The sequence below is a fragment of the Magnolia sinica genome, chromosome 15 (assembly GCF_029962835.1).
Source record: "Magnolia sinica isolate HGM2019 chromosome 15, MsV1, whole genome shotgun sequence".
NCBI lineage: Eukaryota > Viridiplantae > Streptophyta > Magnoliopsida > Magnoliales > Magnoliaceae > Magnolia > Magnolia sinica.
The window spans coordinates 77157240-77177182 of record NC_080587.1 but is presented as its reverse complement, the minus strand read 5'-3'; the positions used below and the strand labels follow the sequence as shown (position 1 = coordinate 77177182).

At 39.9% G+C, this 19943-nt stretch overlaps 1 protein-coding gene across 1 annotated transcript; it reads left to right on the top strand.

Moving 5' to 3' along the window:
* The first annotated feature begins 748 nt into the window (after positions 1-748).
* On the top strand, positions 749-19473 carry LOC131226737 (alanine aminotransferase 2-like). The gene is made up of 15 exons (XM_058222420.1): positions 749-903; positions 2159-2209; positions 3735-3785; positions 6236-6301; positions 6385-6446; positions 8610-8688; positions 13071-13175; positions 13284-13394; positions 14114-14251; positions 15316-15390; positions 16598-16718; positions 16825-16979; positions 17217-17291; positions 17734-17937; positions 19160-19473. Exons 1-15 carry the CDS (start codon positions 853-855, stop codon positions 19274-19276), a joined length of 1461 nt encoding a protein of 486 aa, XP_058078403.1. The 5' UTR covers positions 749-852; the 3' UTR covers positions 19277-19473.
* The last annotated feature ends 470 nt before the right edge of the window (positions 19474-19943 follow it).

Below are 19943 nucleotides of genomic sequence, written 5' to 3'. Positions count from 1 at the left end.
TGGACCACAAAATGAGGATTAAATGGTTACCGTTGAAAACTTCATCACAATCAATCTTAGAAAGGTTTCAATGATGGACGTCATTAGCACCACTCTTCCCATGGTGTGGCCCATTTGAACCATGGATCTACCTCATTTTCTGGGCTCATAACTTAAAAGAAGGTGCGGATAAAATCCATACATCACAGTGGCCCCACAAAGCCGATATGATATTTCAGTTCCTTACAAGCATGGCTGCTCCCGGAATTTGAGTAACGACACATGCTCGACCCTGCTGCATGTCTTCGAGGTCATTTGAACCGTAATTCAGTGGGCTTCCGAGAAACTTCGTATTTTTTTTTAACGGGGGAATTATTTGATACTCTGATAGCGTACGTGCTCGATACGCAGGGACCCGAAATCGTATGCATGGAATAAAGTAAAAGTACAACCGAATGGTTTGTGTAGCACACCGTCGTTAACTTGCATCTGATTGGTGGACATTTGCTTGTTGAAATGGGATCATTGGATGCTTTCAGTTTTAACCGTCTAATCAGTGTTCAGCAATCCAATAGTCACATGATCAAGCGTTCCTAATTTTTTGTTCATGCACTAGCGGCCATAATTTTGGTAGTTTTAGTTTGAATTGTTCTTCTGCCACGTATGCAATCTTTAATTTCTAAGCGCACGCGTATCATCCATCACACTCCGCCGGAGTATCAAAGAGAGAGTCGCTGGTTTTGACGTGGCCGAATCGTTTCAGACGAAAACCGTGGATCAGCAGTTGCGACGATGCGGAAATCCGCCCGCGTATAAAGCGCGAAACTCTGTTTCATCTGAGTCTCATTACCTTCTTCTTCTATTGCTGCTGCAATGTCTTCCGCTACATCTTCTCCTGTTACTGTTGAAACCATCAATCCAAAGGTACTCTCTTTCTCTTTCTGTCTCCCTCTCTATCTGATTTTCTTGTTTTCAGGTTATGTTGATTACTTCAGTATGTTTTGTTTGTGTTTCTGCATCTGATTTATCTGTCTTTTTTTTTTTTTTTTTTATAGTATTTTTAATTACTTTGGTTTTTCTATATTGGATTCTTATGTTTTCTTTTCGTTTACTTTTTGGCTTTCATTAATCTGCTGGTGTGTGTTTTTTTTTTTAAAATAATATTTTGTTCCTTGTGTTTTGGGATTTTATTTATTTTTAATTACATGGGTGTGTTTTATTGTCTTTCTGTATGGAGTCCTTCTCTTTCTTAATTACTTTGGTTATTTGCTTAGATTAGTGTCTTCTTTTTTATTTCATTTTTTAAAGTTCCATATCTGAGTTTTTTTCTTTGAAATTGAATACTGGGTCTGCTTGATTTGGTGTTTTTTTTAGCCTCTCTCTCTGTGCTTTTTAGTACTTGGGTGTATTTTATTTTGTATTTTTGCACCTGGGTTTTTTGTATTTTCCTCTAATTTAGTTGGTTTGAGCTGAATATTAATGTGCTTGTATATTTCGCTTTCGTTAATTTAAAGGTGTTATCTTTTTTTTTTTTTTAATAAAATAAAATTTGATTCCTTGTTTTTTGGACCATTGATATGTTTTATTGTCTCTCTGCATCTCTGTTCTTAGCTTCCTTTTTTTTTAGTCTTTTCTTTTACTTCGTTTTATTTTATATAAGTATGTTTTATTGTGTATTCTTAATCTGGGGTTTATACTTTTCATTTAATTCTTTTGGTCTTTGCTTGCATGGATATGTTATATTATTTTCTATTTTGTATTCTGCACCGGATGCTTCTTTCAGTTCTATGATTTTTGGTTTTGGGCTGATTACTAATATTTAATTGAATGGTTTTGTTTTGTCTCAGACCACTATTCTATTTTCTTTTTCTATGCCACCCTTTTGTTTGATAATTATCTGAATTGGGATATGTGTTTTTGATTAATTAGTCATACATTTCGTGTTGGGCTTTGCATGTTCTCCCTTCTGTTTCTTTTTTCCTTGTATGTATTAGTTGGTCCACCTGGTTCAATAGCTGATTTTCGCTTTCATGCTTTTGGTGATCAATATGTTTTCTTTTTTCTTTTTTGGAAAGTGTCAGATTTCTAACCCATACTGAATCTCTTGTTTATGTGCTCCTGTTGTGGTTTTTGGGTTATTATCTTCCTTCTGAATGCTTTTTTCTTTTTCTTTCATCAGGTTCTAAAATGTGAGTATGCCGTCCGTGGAGAGATTGTTACCCATGCCCAGGTATTCCAAATTGAGAATTCATTGGAAGATTTTCTCCCTTCTCTTGATATTATCATTTCCTAATGGAAAGCATGCTGACCCAGGTCACTAATACAATGCACCACCACAAAAGCAAAGCACATAGAACTCATTCTTGAACATGAGGATTGTGAATGCTCAACAATAGATCTTCTTATAATTGTTCACGTTGGATTCTTATTTAAAACACCTTGGGTTCTAACCAAAAAAAAAAAGAAAAAAAGAGGTCTGGTTACATGTCTTGTTTTATAGGCTTCTTTTTTTGTTGCATCAAAAATTGAAGTGACACTATCCAAAAACTTGCTGGTCAACTTGAGATTTGGCTGAAGCCAGGTTCCTAGTACCGTCTCCAAACTCCAAACAATAATGTTATGGCCTGTTTGGATTGGCGGAATCCAGAAGGTAACCATAGAACATTTTCTGCCTATTGTGACAATAAAGTAACCTATGGAAAACTATTTTTTAAAAATGGTGTTTTCCTTTTTTCTCGAGAAAACTTAACCCTCATTTCCACACTTTATGAGAGATAGATATCACTTTGAACCATTGACCGTTCCATGTTTTCTTGGTAATTGTAGAAAATAAAAGGCAAATAACATTTAGGGCTTGTTTGGCACCATGTATTTGGAATGCATTGGAATCCAAATCACAATTACACCGGAATCGAAATGATTTGGAATCTTCAATTGTGTTTGGTGGCCCGTATTTGGAATCCTATGGAGTCACAAAATTGTGTATGGCAGCTTGGATTTTGAATAAAAAGGAATTTGGTAATGTATTCAAAGGAACTTGAATTTGATTAAGTAAATCATTACTCTAAAATGGCATGCACGTGTGTCATTTTAGATATCATTGTAACAAGCCCATTAAAATTTATACTTTGGCTATAAATGAGGTAATTCCGAGCCTTGGGTGGGCCACATAAGTGGCCGGCCCCACTAGAAGAGAGAGGGAGAGAAGAGGGTGTGTCGGGTGGCGGATGGAGAGGGGGAGAGAGAGAGAGAGAGCCGGGGGGGGGGGGGCACATAAGTAACGGTCACCTTTTTAACTGTTGGCAAGGAATCCATGTTAATCCGGTTCGGATTTTTATCATTTCAAAGTAATTTTGAAAATCACCTTTTTGAGGGATTTGGATTACTAGGAATTAGGATTCCTCTTCACATATTTTCTTATCCACAGTTTTGTCGGATGTGACTTTTTTCTTTCCAAATCAAAATTTTGGATTCCACCAATCCAAAAGGGCCTCAAAATCAACTAGTTTGTCTCAAATCAGTTGAGACAACTGTAAACGTTAAAGGTGCTGTGAACATTGAACTGACCTTTGGCAAACAAATCTGGAACATGTTGTGGTTACTTTATTTTCTGGAGAAGTTTTAAGTTTATGGGTTGTAAGTTGTAGACTGCTGATACTGCGTTAAGCAGCTAGAAAGGTCAACGAAAATCATGACCTTTTTAGAATCAAATTCATCTGATGAATATTTTTTTCTGAATTGTTTTTGCTTTGCAGCGTTTGCAACAAGAATTACAAGAAAAGCCAGGCTCTCACCCCTTTGACGAGGTATCATTATTTCCTTTTTCCTTTTCAATGGGCATTTGAAATAGTGGTTGTACTGATCTTGGGATGATTTGTGCTGTTATTAGTGAATTAACCAAGAAATTGCTTCATGGACAGAGTTATTTGATTCTCCCATGTTTGGTTGCTATTGAAATCTTGACCACATTTAATTAATATTCTCTTTCTTCTTCTCCTATACCTTGTTAGTTACATGTTGTAACTCTGAAAGAGATGTGCTTTATTTCCGGGCACAATCTGACGGAGGCCTGAGATGGAAACACATGTACAAATATATTGAGGTATTGAAAAATATGTAATATTTAAGTCAATCAACAATCTAAAATAAGAAAATTATGAAAATAAAATTAAAAGTTCAAATTAGGTTAAATGTTGTTAATTAGGTTCAATAGTGTTTGTGTCTTTCTTTCTTTGCTTTTTGTAATTTTTCCAAATCTGGAAGAATAGAACAATCTTAGATTTGTCTTATTTTCATTGAAGGTGGCATCACGAGAGATGAAAAGGCCAGTCAAGTATTATATCCTGAGGGATATTTGAAAGATAAAAAGGTGAAGCATATCATATGGGTAGGAATAATACCCACCAATGTGTAGCAGAGTGGGAGGGTCCTTAGTGTATTTGAGTCTTATGGTGTTTTATTGCCAAGTCTAAAAAATAATTATTGAGGTTGGTACGGATTCTATAAACTGGTATAAAAATGAAAAAAAAAAAACATTGGCAATATTCAACCTGTCATCTAATAAAGGACATGTCCTTGTTGCAGAGATTGTTGATCTTGCCTTACAGTCCCCTCTAGTTGCTATTGTCTGGTTGTTATTACATCCGGGTGTCCATTTTTTCAGAATATTTCTATGGCCACATATAATAATCAGCTTTCCAAGGTCTGTTATTAGAACTGCCTTTCTAAGCCGGATTGCCTTTCCAGACGATCATTACATGAGATTACATGTACTGACATGGTTTCTGTGAGCACGTGTTGTTATGGGCAACCAATGCTGGGTTCTCATCCTCATTTGAATTTTTATGTGTTGACGATGAATCATGTCGCCCTTGCCCAGGCCTTTCAGCATCTTTTTTCTCTGGCACCCCATGGTTGCCCTTTCAGAACTATGGCATCTCATCTTTGCATCCAAAGCCTCTCCCTTCCACAGTCTTATCTGAAGGAAGTTGGTAACCCAAGCTTTGGCAGCATCTTTCTTGCAGTGCATCTAAGGCAAAGTTGCAGACTTATTTGTCAATGGCACCATAATTAGGTGATCATTTATTGCGAGATGACTGGACATTTAATGAAGATATTGAGTATACCGAGACATTTAATGCCAAATCTCAGCATTGCAACAAAGGGTCAGCCATAGCGGCTCAATGAGCGGGTCGGACAACAAGAGTAGGTTCCGCGTGTAATGTGGCGAGCGCCTATAATCAGGGTGTTTACTACACCCGAATGGACTATTTTCACCAACCATATGTTTCTCCTTATTGATTACAAGGGACCTCACCAACTGTGAGTCTGTGACAGCTCCATTAACCAGCCGATGTGGTCTAGTTCAAGGATTTCACTTAGTAGTTACCTGCTGAGACTTGATACAGATTCACGGGATTTTACTCTGGTGTACACCTGCCTTAGTCATCAAGTGTGGTTGAGTACTCCCTCTGCTTGTTTAATTAGTTTGGCATTACCTTTAATTAGTAAGAAAAGACTTGATGACCCATGGTTTAAGTGTGGATATGGTTCTTGATAGAGTAGAATGGCAGAAGAGGTTTTGTGTAGCTGAGCCCAATTAGTTGGGATAAGGCTTAGATGGTGACGATGATTCTTCCCATGATATGACATAAATCCTAGAGCAAGCATCTATACTTGTCGCATCCAAAAGTTTTGCTGGGATAGTCAAAACAGAGTAACCCGCTCTCTCTGTAAAGAAAACCTCCCTCAGTGCAGGATGTTTGCAATACATGTGCCTTGGTTATCTAAGGCAATATTAGCACTTCCATTGTTGATTTGATGTCGCAATTGTTCATTATGTACATGACTACTTACATACACACAGGGATGATGAATACAAATAAAATGTTTCCCATCTATGTAATTCCCAGAGCAAACCCTTTAACCTTGTGTAATGCAAGAATTCAGTTGGATAGTGGAAATGCCTCTGTGGGCATTAGCAGTACATTTGCCTCAGTCATGTATGCACCCCACCCCACTACTCTCACACACATAGGGACCGACAGACGCAAAGAGTATGTAGTGGTGAATGCTTATGTCTGCATTTTATCCAGTTGTTTGTCTATGTATGTAGGTTGCCTTGAATGCTTGCAATACATATGTTTAAGCATGAAAGATGTGTCCTATAATTATTATTTGGAGTATGTATGTGGATGTGTTTATGGCTAGGTTGTTTTGTCCTAGCTTCATTTGAAGTTTGCCATTTATTGTGCAGATACTCTACTGCAATATTGGAAATCCTCAGTCCCTTGGTCAGCAGCCAATTACCTTCTTTCGAGAGGTAACTTGCAACTCTTCAATTGAAATGTCAGCATGCACAGTTAGCTTTGAGTTATCTTGATTTTCTCATTCCGTTTTTCTCAGGTTCTTGCATTATGTGACCATCCTTCCATCTTGGACAGAGAAGAAACTCAGGGCTTGTTCAGGTACTAGAATTATGTTCATACTATAGGCATATAGTATATATGACTTACTGGAATAGGCATATAGTATATATGACTTACCGTGTGAGAGACAATGCTATTATGTAGCTTTCTTTGTAGGACTTCTATGAAGTGTTTTCCCAGCTGTACACTTGGCGGATATTTATGTTGATTGTGACCGTTTATCTGGGGGACCATAGTGCTGCAACTTGGGTTAGGGTCAACCCAAGCCAGATTGACCCAACCCACGCTCATGTTGTCAAGGTCCTCAGGTTGGGTTAGGGTTGGAAAACGCTAACCCGATTTGACATCAAGTTTGGGTTCAGGTTGAGCAAATTCAAGTCGGGTTAGGTCAAGTTTGGAAATAATCACATGTATTTGAGTTGGGTTGGGTTGAGTATGTTGGAATTTGGACTGGGTTCAGGTTGGGCACCTTGGATTGGAATTTGGGCTGGGTCCTCTTGAGGTTGGGTTGGGCTCGGGTTGACCCTCAACCTGAGCTACATTAAGGGCGTGTTTGGATTAACGTATAGTATTGTTTTGCATTGTATATCTGTACGGTCACGGTATGTCAGTCACTGTAGCATGGTTCACGTTGAAATGACGGTCAACAACCATGGTGTTTGGTTACGAGCTACTAAGTCCATGTAGATGTTGTGCCAAACAGTGTCCACGTTTGGGAATAGAGTCTCCGTTCTACTGCGTACATGTGTTATTATGAAGTACGACAAAGTGTTACAGGAAATGGATTGGCTACTACCCCCTGACACCAGCCAATGGCTGGTGGTCGGTCCTCTGTGGGCCCAACCATTGACTGTATGTGTTTCATCCATGCCCTCCATCTATCTTTACACATCATTTTACGGTACTATACTAAAAATGAGGTATATCCCAATCTCAGGTGGACCACATAACAGGGAATAGTGTATGATCAACGTCGACCATTAAAAACACTTTCAAGGCCATCAAAGTTTTCGATGAATCTGTTTTTTGTTTTTTTTCCCATCATCTGGACCTGCATGACCTACTGAACATATTCGGATATAAAATAAACAGTTCAGTGGGTCTTACGAGGATTTTAACGGGGGATATCCAATGCCTACTGTTTTCAAATCGTCTGGTCCACATGAGATTTACATCCCTCTTATATTTGGGATCAAGCAATAAATTGATATGAAAAAATGGATGAATGGAATGGATGAAACAAATACATGATGGTGGGGCCCACAGAGCACCGACCACCAGCCACGGGGCCAGTGGCAAGGTCATCTTGCCAATCCGATTTCATTGAGTTGTACACCGTAGAAATGACATTGTTGCAAATCTGACGATCTGGATCATCAATATAGTTGCCCTCAGGAGGCTTTTAACGGTTGATTTCCAATTACTGCCCTATTCATATGGCGTGGTCCACCTGCTGATGATCCAGATAGGGCGAGGGAGAGATCACCTGAGAATGATGGTCCGCAGGAATAAGAACGTAGAAAGAAAAAATTTTCTTTGATTTGGTGGTGCAGTGTAATGACTCCATCGCTCTTACCAACGCACTGTACACTGATAGCAGTAACGCGTGGAAGCGAAGAGTTGGTTCGGCGTCGTACTCGAGTCGGTCGTGGACGCCCCGTTTTTTAATTCGAAATCAAACACCGGAAACGTACTATTTACGCCAGTTTACATTATAGTACCACGTGGGCCCGAAATCCAAACACGCCCTAAAATCACTATGATTTGATGACCACTTTGGTTGGCATGTGTTTGATTATTATTTTTTAAATAAGCGGCTATTTTTAATGAACTCATTTGACTTCAATACTCTGATTCATTTGCTTCATGGGCTGTGGCCTATCCAAAAGGCAGCACACCAAATGATGGTTCTGATTACTGTACACAAATGATCACATTCACAATATCCGGTGTTCTGGTGCATGCTTCATGAAACTTTGTGAAGCATGCACGCAATAGTAGAATTCCTCATGTCAAATGAGGAGATAATTTTTCCGTGTGAGCCATCATGAGTTCTTGGTATTGTGATGTCGCCCACCATTTCATTATCTAATAATTGAACGAACATTTGCAAGTTGCATTGCAGTCATTGTGGGTTCTATTATTAACCTTTTGTGCTTTGATTTTTTTTTGTATGATGAACTCCTTATTGGATGCCTGCAGTTTGGATGCCATAGCAAGAGCTAGGCAGATTCTGAACCAGATTCCCAGTAGAGCTACCGGTGCATATAGTCACAGTCAGGTAAGATCACACTCCACCAGTGCAGCAATCTCTACTATATATATGCCAGTAGGTCTTAGACATTTTTGCCTTTGCAATTAGTTGTTCTAGATGGAGAACCTTGACTATTTTAAGGACATGTTAAGACATTTGAAGTAAAACTAAAAGTTATTTTAGGAACTTAAAAATATGGCCAGTGTTCATTGGACGGCTTAGATTTCACCTGCAAAAGCCCACGAAATGGCTCACATTTTACATGCAAAAATGTGAACTGGATTTTCTCTCTCCACTTGCGTTACACATGCCGCACCCCCTAGCGTGAAATTAGGTGAACTGGATTTCTCATTGGCAAGTGGTAGTGTTTTAAATAGTGTGTAGCATATTGTATAGCATTCAACCCTCTATGACGTGTAGTATAAGCTATACACCGTACTTCTATTTTTTATTGAAAAAAGAAAAAAGAAAATATGATAAGTAGTAAGAATAAATGTTTAAAAAAAGCATAAAAAAAACTCAAAACTAAAAAGTATTACATGATTTCAAGTAAAACCATGTTCAAAGCAAATTATTAACTATAATTTATCAAAATCCACTCCATTTATATGTAAGCCATCGTCATCATGTGGACACATGATGGAGACTACACACTACATGAAACAAACCACCAGAAAACCACTACTGTAGAGAGTGGTGGCCCACATAATGGACTGGACAAAGTTGAATTCCATGCCATACACACACCGTAGTGGGGCCCACGCAATAGAAAACAATGCACCACCTCCCTAGCATGGTGGCCTACATGATGGTTGGATGGGTTGGATGCATGTCATACGCATACCACAACAAGCCCCACGCAATAAAATGTTTTATGAACAATCTCCTTGGCAAATGGACCTGGCGATTGGGGAATGAAAATGGGCGTCTTTGGAACAAGCTAATCAAAAGCAAATATGGCAGCTCTCCGGGCGGTTGGTGGTCTAAAGATTCCTCTTCTTATAGAGCATTGGCTTTATGGAGGGGCATTCTTTCTATGGAAAAAAAAAGGCTCTGCAAGGGGTTGATTTTGCTATTGGTAACGGTCGCAAAGTCCGCTTTTGGGAAGATTCTTGGGCGGGAGACTCTCCTTAAAGATGAATTTTCAAATGTCTATCGTATTTCTCATAATCAGAACTCTTCAGTTGTTGATTTCTTCTCTGTTTTCGATGGGAATGTGGTCTGGAACCCAATTTGCAGGAGGAATCTCCAGGACTGGGAGGTTTCTGAGTTCGTGGCCCTCCTTGAGCCAATAGCAAACTGAACCTCCCAAGTGAAGACAAATTAATTTGGAAAGCTGAAAAAATAGGTCTGTTTTCGGTCAAATCCTTTTACAAAATTCTGGTCAGCTCTCGCTCCCTTCAAGATGATATCTCCACTAGCCAGATTTGGTATTATGCGACCCCTCCAAAGATTTCTTTCTTTGGGTGGTTGGTTGGTAAAAACAAGGTTCTTACGATCGACAACTTGAGGAAAAGGGGCATGATCCTTCCGAATATCTGCCCTTGTTGCATGGCGAACGAAGATATGGTAGATCATTTGTTTATTCACTGCCCCTTCATCCATCATATCTGGCCTCATATCTTGGGTCCCTTTGGCATCAATTCGACCTTTCCATTCTCCTCAACCCAATTACTTATGGCATGGCATGGTGTCAGCCTAGGTAAACAAAGGACCCCTATTTGGAGACTAGCCCTTGATGCAGGACAATTAACCACTTGCTCTAAAAGCTTGAACTGTTAGAGTATGACGAATTAATCCTTTTATCTCATATCTTAGACCCTACATCTCATGGGTTATGACCTCAGCCGAACCCCCCTCGTGGGCCCTAAATCACATGGGTACCACCTCATATGGGCCACCCACCCCAAATGTGTCCCTGTATCCCACAGGCTACCCTACTCGAGCCTGGTGTGAAATGTGCATTAATCACCCCCGGTGAGGAGTCTCGAATACGAGACCTCTCCCGTGGGCCCCACTCACCTCGAGTGTGCCCCTGCATCCCACAGGGGACCCCACTCGAGCCCGGTGTGAAAATGCTCCTGCATTAATCACTCTCGATGAGGAGTCTCGAACACGAAACCTCCCGCTCTGATACTAATTTGATGCATGACAACTAACCACTTGCTCTAAAAGCTCAAATTGTTAGAGTATGACGAATTAATCCCTTTATCTCATACCCCAGGCCCCACATCTCATGGGTTAGGACTTCGGCCGAACCTCCCTCGCGGGCCTCAAATTACATGGGTACCACATCACACGGGCCACCCACCCCGAGTGTGTCCCCGCATCCCACAGGCTACCCCACTTGAGCCCGGTATGAAATGCTCATTAATCACCCCCGGTGAGGAGTCTCGAACACGAGACCTCCCCCGTGGGCCCTGCCCACCCCGAGTGTGCCCCTGCATCCCACAAGCAACCCCACTCGAGCCCGGTGTGAAAATGGCTCTGCATTAGCTCTCCTGGCTACCTAGTGGACAGTTTGGGAAGAAAGAAACAGAAGAATTTTCAGAAATGAATCTTAAGTCGAGCGAATTTCTGGTTCGAAGAGCTAAACATTTGATCATAGATTGGGTTGTTAATGTCGATTCCCTTAAGGGTTGTAATGTTCTCTTCGTAGGAGCCTAGGCGGTTCGCTTTCTCAGCGGCCCCTCTCCTTTTGTCTTGTTTTTCTTCTCCTTTTAATGAAATCTTCGTTATCCTTAAAAAAAAAAAAACATTGCTCAACAACTGACCTCGTAATAAATGAAGAAAGAAAGAAAGAAATTTTCCAAAATGAAACCATAAATTTCATCGGAAACGAAAAAGAACTCATTGAGAGATATTAAGGGGCAAGAACATACCTCTATCAAACATGAGATTCAATCAATTAAAAAACCTGAACTTCTGAGTTTCGTAGCTATGTGGATGTGAAAAGGGGGAAGTTTGATTCCCCCCTCCCCTCCTTTTGTTTGGGCTCCAATGCTTTTGAAAGTACAACAAATGGACCTTCTTGTAGGGTTGATTGATCGGTCAAAATCTCCTCCTCAATGGCTTTGTGGATTGAGAGAATTGAAAATTCAGATTTGGGGGCCAGCTTGTGTCGATTACTAGGGTTTCGAGAAAGCCCTCTTTCAAAACCCTTACCTTTTAAGACTTTTGTTAAAATGTGAGTTTTACACAATTTATAATAGTCACAAGTCCATAGCCGTACATGTGGAGGCCCATTTACAGATATGGTTAAGATTGTTTGAAATGGATACATATTCAGATATTCTCCATCTACAATAGGACCTACAGTGGGTCCCTACTCATGGCTTAGTGGTAGACTCACAAGAGTTTAAACACTGAGGTCATGGGGTTTTGGCTTTGAGTACCCATTGTGGTGTGTGTGTGGGTATGAGGGTGTGTGCGTTAAGAACCAAAAAAAAAGAAAGAAAGAAAGAAAGAAAGGACTAATGATTTGGATGGTCTCAATAGCCGTACATCATTGCCACATGTGAGAAGGATGTGTCACACGCATTTTACATAGAAAAATGAACTAGAAGCATTTAAAACCTGTTTTTTGTAAACCTAAATATTTTGCAGCATACGCTGCACAAGCTACATGCTTCATAGCTTGTAGCATGCCTACATACGCTCAGTGTTTCAAATAGCGCCCATAGCGTACGTTACGTAGCGTAGCATGGCCGTAGCGCTACGTAGCATCCCAAATAGCGTAAATCCCCTGTAGCGCACGCTACAGGGGTTGTAGCGTACGCTACAGCTGCATACCGCGTAGCGTCTGTAGCGTAAGCTACAATGTATTTTTTTACTATTTTAGTTTTTTTATTATTTTTTCATGTTTTCTTTGTTTCTAATGTTGAGGAATGTGACACTTGTATTGTACTTGATACTTTTAACATATGAGATTTTTATTTCTTTTCATAATTGTGACTTGTGGTTTCAATTAGACATTATTAATTAAAGTGGTTTGCTTAGGAAGTTGTTGATGTGATAATTATTTGATTTGGCATATATATGTGGATTGGCTTTTGATAATGATAACTAATAACTTTTTTGAACATGCTTATAACTGATCAAATGAATCATCTTTTAGGTATTTTTATATTTTTACCCCTTTTTTTTCACTATTTATTATATTTTTCCTATTTTTAAATTAAAAAATAGAAATATCGTGTAGCTTACGCTACACGCTACGTATTTATGCTACACGCTATGGAGGGCTGAGCGCTACGCATCACGCCACCGCTATTTAAAACACTGCGTACGCTACAGGGGAAATGCACCTTTTTTTTGCATGCTAAGTAGCGTATAGGCTACGTTATGCTACATAGCTTTAAAACAATGGTTAGTGGTAACGTGGTCCATGTCCTATTCCTTTGTATCAGGGAATCAAAGGCTTACGTGATTCAATTGCAGCTGGGATTGCCACTCGTGATGGTTTTCCTGCCAATGCTGATGACATTTTCTTAACTGATGGAGCAAGCCCTGTGGTATATATCTAAAGCTTACTAAATACTAATATTTATTGTGAGAGCTTTCATTGGCATAAGTGGAACGCAAAGCCTAATTGTTTGTCATTATTTTTGTTTTATTTTCAGGTGCATATGATGATGCAGTTACTACTAAGATCTGAGGAAGACGGCATTCTTTGCCCCATCCCGCAGTACCCTTTGTACTCTGCCTCAATTGCCCTTCATGGTGGCACTCTTGTATGTTGTTTCTGCAGATTCTGGAGTCTGCTTTAGTCGTTATAGTTAAAAATCAATGTACAAAAGCTCGCCAATTGACTTGGAACTTGCCTGAGTCAACTTGGTTTAGCTGTATTTCTAGTAGTGTCCAAACTCCAAGTTGATTGATTCAGCCGATCTATGCTGAAGTTTTACACTAGCTCAGCTGATTTGCAAGTCTGTTCTGAGTTTTTGAATATCAGTATAGAGCATAGTTCTAAAACTCTGCGACTCGACTTGAAACTCGTTTGAGTCAAATCAACTTGATCAGGAATCAGGCTTGAGTCACTGTGAAACTCACTGATGAGCTTGATTCAGTCCAGAATCGAACTGACTAATCGAGTTAGCTCACCTACTCAGTTGACTCGACACGTTGATTTGAGTCGCTTGCCAAGTAAGTTCTTTTTTAAAATAGTAACCTGGGCTTTGAACTCCCAACATGACACAAGAGTGATACCAGCATTAACCAGCAAGCCACACTTCTAGTTTGTGATTTAATTGTGTACTTTTGTACTGGTACTTTTCTAAGTATCTAAAAATTAATCCCACTTTAATATCTAAATATCTAGTTGAGTTGAATCGAGCATTCGAGTCAACACGAACCAGTTGAATATCAAGTTGAGTCAAGGAGTTTCAAAACTATGGTAAAGAGTGATGAATTTTAAAAAAATAAAATAAAATAAAATTGGTCTGGTTTTCAGGTACCTTACTACCTTGATGAAGCGACAGGGTGGGGGTTAGAAGTTTCTGAGGTTAAGAAGCAACTGGAAGCTGCTCGATCCAAGGGTATAATTGTCAGGGCCCTCGTTGTCATAAATCCCGGCAACCCAACTGGGCAGGTGAGAGTGCTGACAAGTTTCATATACGTATTTGTTTTGCCTTGAGGAGATTAGTAGAGGACATGAAGCTGATTTTCTTTTTTCTTCTTTAAGCATATTGGAAGATGTGCTTTGTAGAATATTTAGGCAATGCTGGTATTCTTGAGAACATTCTTGTGTGTTTTAAAATGACTGAGACTTGCTGGCAATCTCGGAAGGGGAATACTTGCCATATTCTGAGTTCCCTCCACCATGGTCGTGTTTTCTTCTTCTTCTTCTTCTTCTTCGCCTCCTAAAGAAGAAAAAATACGATTCACCTTATGAAATTTTAATGGATGAATTTTTGTCTTGGAAGAAGTGCTGGAAGTTCACTAACTAATGGTTTTTTTTTTTCCCCCTGTTTAAACACTAACCAAATGGTTAAACACACGTTTATCTCATTAGAGTGATCTTTCTGCAGCTGCATGCTTAACTTGATCTAGGGCCAAAGACCTTTCCTTTGGATCCGGGACTCGTTTGCCCTTCTAGTTTAATATATCTTTATTACAAAGAAAGGTGTTTTGTTTGGGTGAAATTTGCCTAATTTTTTCTCTTAAAATTGTGAGGGCACTCATGTTTGGCCCACATGAATTGAACTATTAGAAGAAAGACCCTCAGTTAATCTTTTTCCACTCCTTTTTCACCTAGAGCAGTATTATCCTGGCATGGTGTAGCCTGGGATTGAGTCTTACCATGGGCGTTGATGTAGGCAGTGGCCTTGATGCCAAACCAAGAGAAAAAAAAAAAGAAAAAAGAAAAAAAGAAAAAAAGATCTTTTTCCATTCTTTATGCTGTCATATATCTTGTTTAACCATGGAATATATTTTTTGAGCTTTTCTACTTTCAAAGTCTTATATGGATTTGTATTTTCTAGTAATGTATTTTTGTTGCTATCATATGATTGTTCAGACAAGTAGGCATGTCAGGCTTCCCATGTCTGTTAGATGAGCCTCAAAAAGCAGCTGTTTTTATTTGTCTTGGAAAGTGGCTGAATGGTTCTTTTTTGTTTTCTGATTTTTAATAACTTGTGTCTTCCATTCATGCAGGTTCTTGCAGAAGACAACCAGCGGGAGATTGTGGAATTTTGCAAGAAAGAAGGTCTAGTTCTTCTCGCAGATGAGGTGGGTGGCCACTCAAGCTTGTCAGTTAGAGCAATTCCGAATCAGTTTTCCCCATTTCAATTTTCTACTCTCCCATTAAGAAGATGTAAAACCCAACAATTTCACTCTGAAAATCAGTCTTTGAGTTCCAAGTTGGAATCAATTGTAGGGTTTCATTGAGCCAGGCCTGAGTCGCTCGACCAGTTCACAATCTGGCGATCGACCAATCTAGGCCCAGCCCTTTGATGACAGGCTTATTACATTGAGTTGATTAGAGCGAGCCTAGAAGACTCGTTGATGCGGACACAAGCGCATTCAAGGTGTACCAACGAAGAAAGCGCCAATCACAAGTGTCGTCCTTGTGGATAGGCGACTATTGAGGAGCTGAAAACCTTTCACATGTGATTGGACATATAGAAGACCCCACTCAGGGAAGACACATGTGAAAGAAGATTGGAGAAAAAAGACCGAGCGCCCAAACTTTCCCGTACTTATGTTATTTGCGTGTTTTTGACTTAGTTAGGGGTCTTTTAGTAATTTTATGTCTTTATTTGCTTATTCTAGGGGTGTTTTAGTAATTTTATGTCTTTATTTGCTTATTTAAGTGGGCTAAAGCCCTAAACTCGAATTTAACTATTGATTAATGAAAAGCAAAATGAAAAGCAAACCCTTTGGTTGCCTCCTTCCTCTCTTCTCTCTAATGGTGTTTCTTCTCTTCTCTTGATCTTCTTCTTCTAATTTCTTCTTGTGCCCCTCTAACTTCTTTAAGGTAATAATTTTCTTCCTTCTATTTTCCAGTTTTGGCTAATCCTTCTTCGATCAAAATCTTGAGAACCGATCTAAACCCTAAACCCCCAAATTCTCAAATCCCTAATCTGAGAAACTTCTTGGTTCTTCGGACTAGTGTTCTTCGTTGATCGATTGGGTGTGACCATGCAAGATCGGGAGGTCTCATCCCTCGCCGGATCCAACCTAAGTAGTAATTGAATTCCATAATCCATGGTTGTAGTGATGGCCCGCTCCATTGCATGTTTCCTTTATGATTTTCTCAGTTATGATGATTACTGTTAGAATTTTAGATCATTTATTCATTTTATTTCCGCTATTTAATTGTGTCCATGAGCATGCATCATAATTAGTGCTGTCCTGCGTCACCCGTGTTGGCTCACTCATGTTGATGTGAGAGTTTTTGAACATTTGCATTTCTGCCAAACTTGGAAATTTGCAGGTATACCAGGAAAATATCTACATCGATAACAAGAAGTTCAATTCATTCAAGAAGATATCCCGGTCAATGGGATATGGTGAAAAAGATATTGCTCTCGTATCATTCCAGTCAGTTTCTAAAGGTATATAATTACCATCTTTCAAGTGACAAAATTTCTAGAGTCTAATAGAAACTCGAGAATTATGCTTGAATTTTAGAAATAAGATTTTTTAATTTTTGGCTGTCAGGGTACCACGGAGAGTGTGGAAAAAGAGGGGGTTACATGGAAGTCACTGGTTTCAGTGCTGATGTAAGGGAACAGATTTACAAGGTGGCATCTGTCAATCTTTGTTCGAACATCTCTGGTCAGATTCTTGCGAGTCTCGTCATGAATCCACCCAAGGTGAATCCACTGTCATCAGTTTTTTTTCTTTTTTCTTTTTCTTTTCTCCTCTTCGTTTTCTTCTTCTATAACTTTGTGGTAATAGTAAGACTGAGAAGTATATAGAATCCATGATTCCTCCCGATTCAAGAAGATTTGAATCCAGGACAACCATGTTACATATTTTAGCTAGTCTGTTGAGTGGGTGGATTTTCACCTCCAACTTCCTTCCTTTCTTTCTTTTTTACAAATATGCAGGTCGGAGACAAATCCTTCAAATCCTTTTCTGCTGAGAAGAATGGGATTCTTTCATCTCTAGGAAGGCGTGCAAAGGTCAGTTGGAGAATAACTTGGGTTTTTCTCATCTAACCTCTAGTAGTTTATGAAGAAATAACTATACGGTACCAATGCATTAGGAAGTGGCTATGTTGTGTCCTGACGTGCTGTTTCCTTGATATATAGCTACAATGCCAAATATCAGATGGATCTTCCATTCTGGAAGATTTTTGTGGCATCCTCCATCTGTGGTGGGGCCCATCAGGTTAACTCTAGATCACCGAAACATGCCCACACTTGTAGGGACTGCTGCATCGGACCATATCCTGAGGCCTCATGGCTAGATCAATTTCTTGAATGAATTCTTGCTTTTGAGTCATTGCTGCCATATTTATGATCTAATGGTTATCCAAATGTCCTTATGACATTGTGGGAGCAAATTTATTAACTTCAGCCATTTAACCGGAAATCATACTCGGCATTCTTGAAATGATTGCAGACATTAGAAGATGCCTTCAACAGTTTAGAAGGCGTTACTTGCAACAAAGCCGAGGGCGCAATGTATCTGTTTCCATGGCTTCACCTGCCCCAGAAAGCGATCAAAGCCGCTGAAGCTGCTAAAAAAGCCCCAGATGCATTCTATGCTCACCGCCTTCTTGATGCTACTGGAGTTGTCGTTGTCCCTGGATCGGGATTTGGGCAGGTGAGTTTTTCTTGTCATTGAGTTTTAGGATTTTTGAATTGGCACGTGCATGCTTGGTCAGGAAATAAGATTAGCTGTCATTTTCCCAAACCTTTGGCAGTAAATGACTGATTTTTCCCTTTTCTAAAATGATCAAATGGCCTTCTAAACACCCATATGTTAAAAAGGCGATCAGCATGCAGTGTATAGTCTATGGCATCACTCTACAATCTGGAGCCTCAAACATCGTTGGAAAGAGGGAAGTGTCTTGAAGGCTGGTGATCTGGGAGAATGCTCTACTTGGCTTTGTTTTTGTTCTCTCGTTCCTTTTGTGGTTGCTGATCCCCTTCTCTAGACTCTAATCCACCAGTATTACTGTCAGAGCATCAACTCTCCCAAGATGAAACTGCCGTCTCATTTCGGAAATGTTGATCTCCCTTTTTAACAGTTAAAAAATGGTTTGAAAATAATAAAACAGTAGTAATATAAAATAAAACCGATTAGAAGCTTGATTAACAAGCTGATGTGGGGATCGCCTGGGGGTCTCCACCAGGAAAGGCTAGGATTAACAGGGCTGCATGGCCATTGATCCAACAGATATGCCATGAGGTAATGGAATTATTATATACAAGTGTGGCATTTCTCCATGTAATGTTTCATCTGCCCGATGAATGGCAATGTCATGGTTTTGGGGAATATGGCATGCGTGTTAAGCCCTTCCAACGGCACTTGCACATCTGGGCTTACCCCACCTGTGCCAACACTCCATGTGTATGCGAGGTCTATGGAGTTTGCAAGGCAGGCCCCAGCAAGTTGTGCCCTGGCTGGAAGATCAGGTGGGTGGTACATGTGCACGGAAAAGGATGGTGAAAAAAAAGGACAATGCTCCACATTCAACATGCATGTGTGGCTCATTTGATGAGTATGGTGGCCTGACTTTTGTGCACATGCACAGTGGCCCATCTAAATGAATGGTTATGTTGTGTACCACATTAGCACGTGTGGTGGTGAATCCGGATGCATGAGTCCCCCTTCAATTCTCATGTGTGTTTTCAGCAACCAGAACATCCATTTGATTCAATGCGCACACCCCCCCCCCCCCCCAAATGATTTCATGACTGAAATCCACTTTGTTTGTTCACCTGGGTGCTTTAATTAGTAACTGCATTGAAATCTATCATAACCTTTCATGTTTTGGTTATTTGTGATTGAGACTGTTTGTTTTGTGTTTGGCATGGAAAAGGTCCCAGGCACTTGGCATGTAAGGTGCACGATCCTACCGCAAGAGGATAAGATCCCAGCTATCGTCTCTCGCCTAACGGCCTTTCACGAAGCATTCATGGATGAGTTCCGCGACTGACATGTCCTCTCTGGCACATGTTAAAACCCACCTGCACTGTTCTGAATAAAATGCACCACATCTATATTTTCCATGTTTTGGATGTGTGTACTCTTGTTATGTCTAAAAACATTCGTGTAGTTTTTTTTTTTTTTTTCTGAGACTAGTAGCTCTTTCTTGTTTCCCTAGAGTTATGAGAAATCAAATCCTTTCCACCAGGACCAAGTTTCAAATCTAACCCTTTGTCAAAGGACACTCTGGGTACCTCTCAGTATCATTCCTTGGATAGTACACAAAACATCCATTGTATGCATGGAAATTGATCTAGGCTGTTGAGAGTCTATGCCATTTGCATTTTTGGACAATTACATCAACTTATTTGATGGTATCCTTTTCAGTTTGGACAAGAGCCATAAAATGGACGGTTGAGCAGTCTCAGTTGTTAAATTCAATAGTTATGATTATCTGATCTATGATGGTACTAGACACGAGGATGCATGCAACATGTGAGGGATGCATTGTGGGCGTTGTGCGTATGTAGGGTTGTTGGCTGGGCTGGTCAGGCCTACCTACCATGCAAATGCCTGCACACCCAGCCCACCAGGTGGGCTTGCTTGTTGGATCAAACATGAGTAGAGCTGAAGAGCCAACTATCAATGTTATTTCATACAAGTCATTGCACACCATA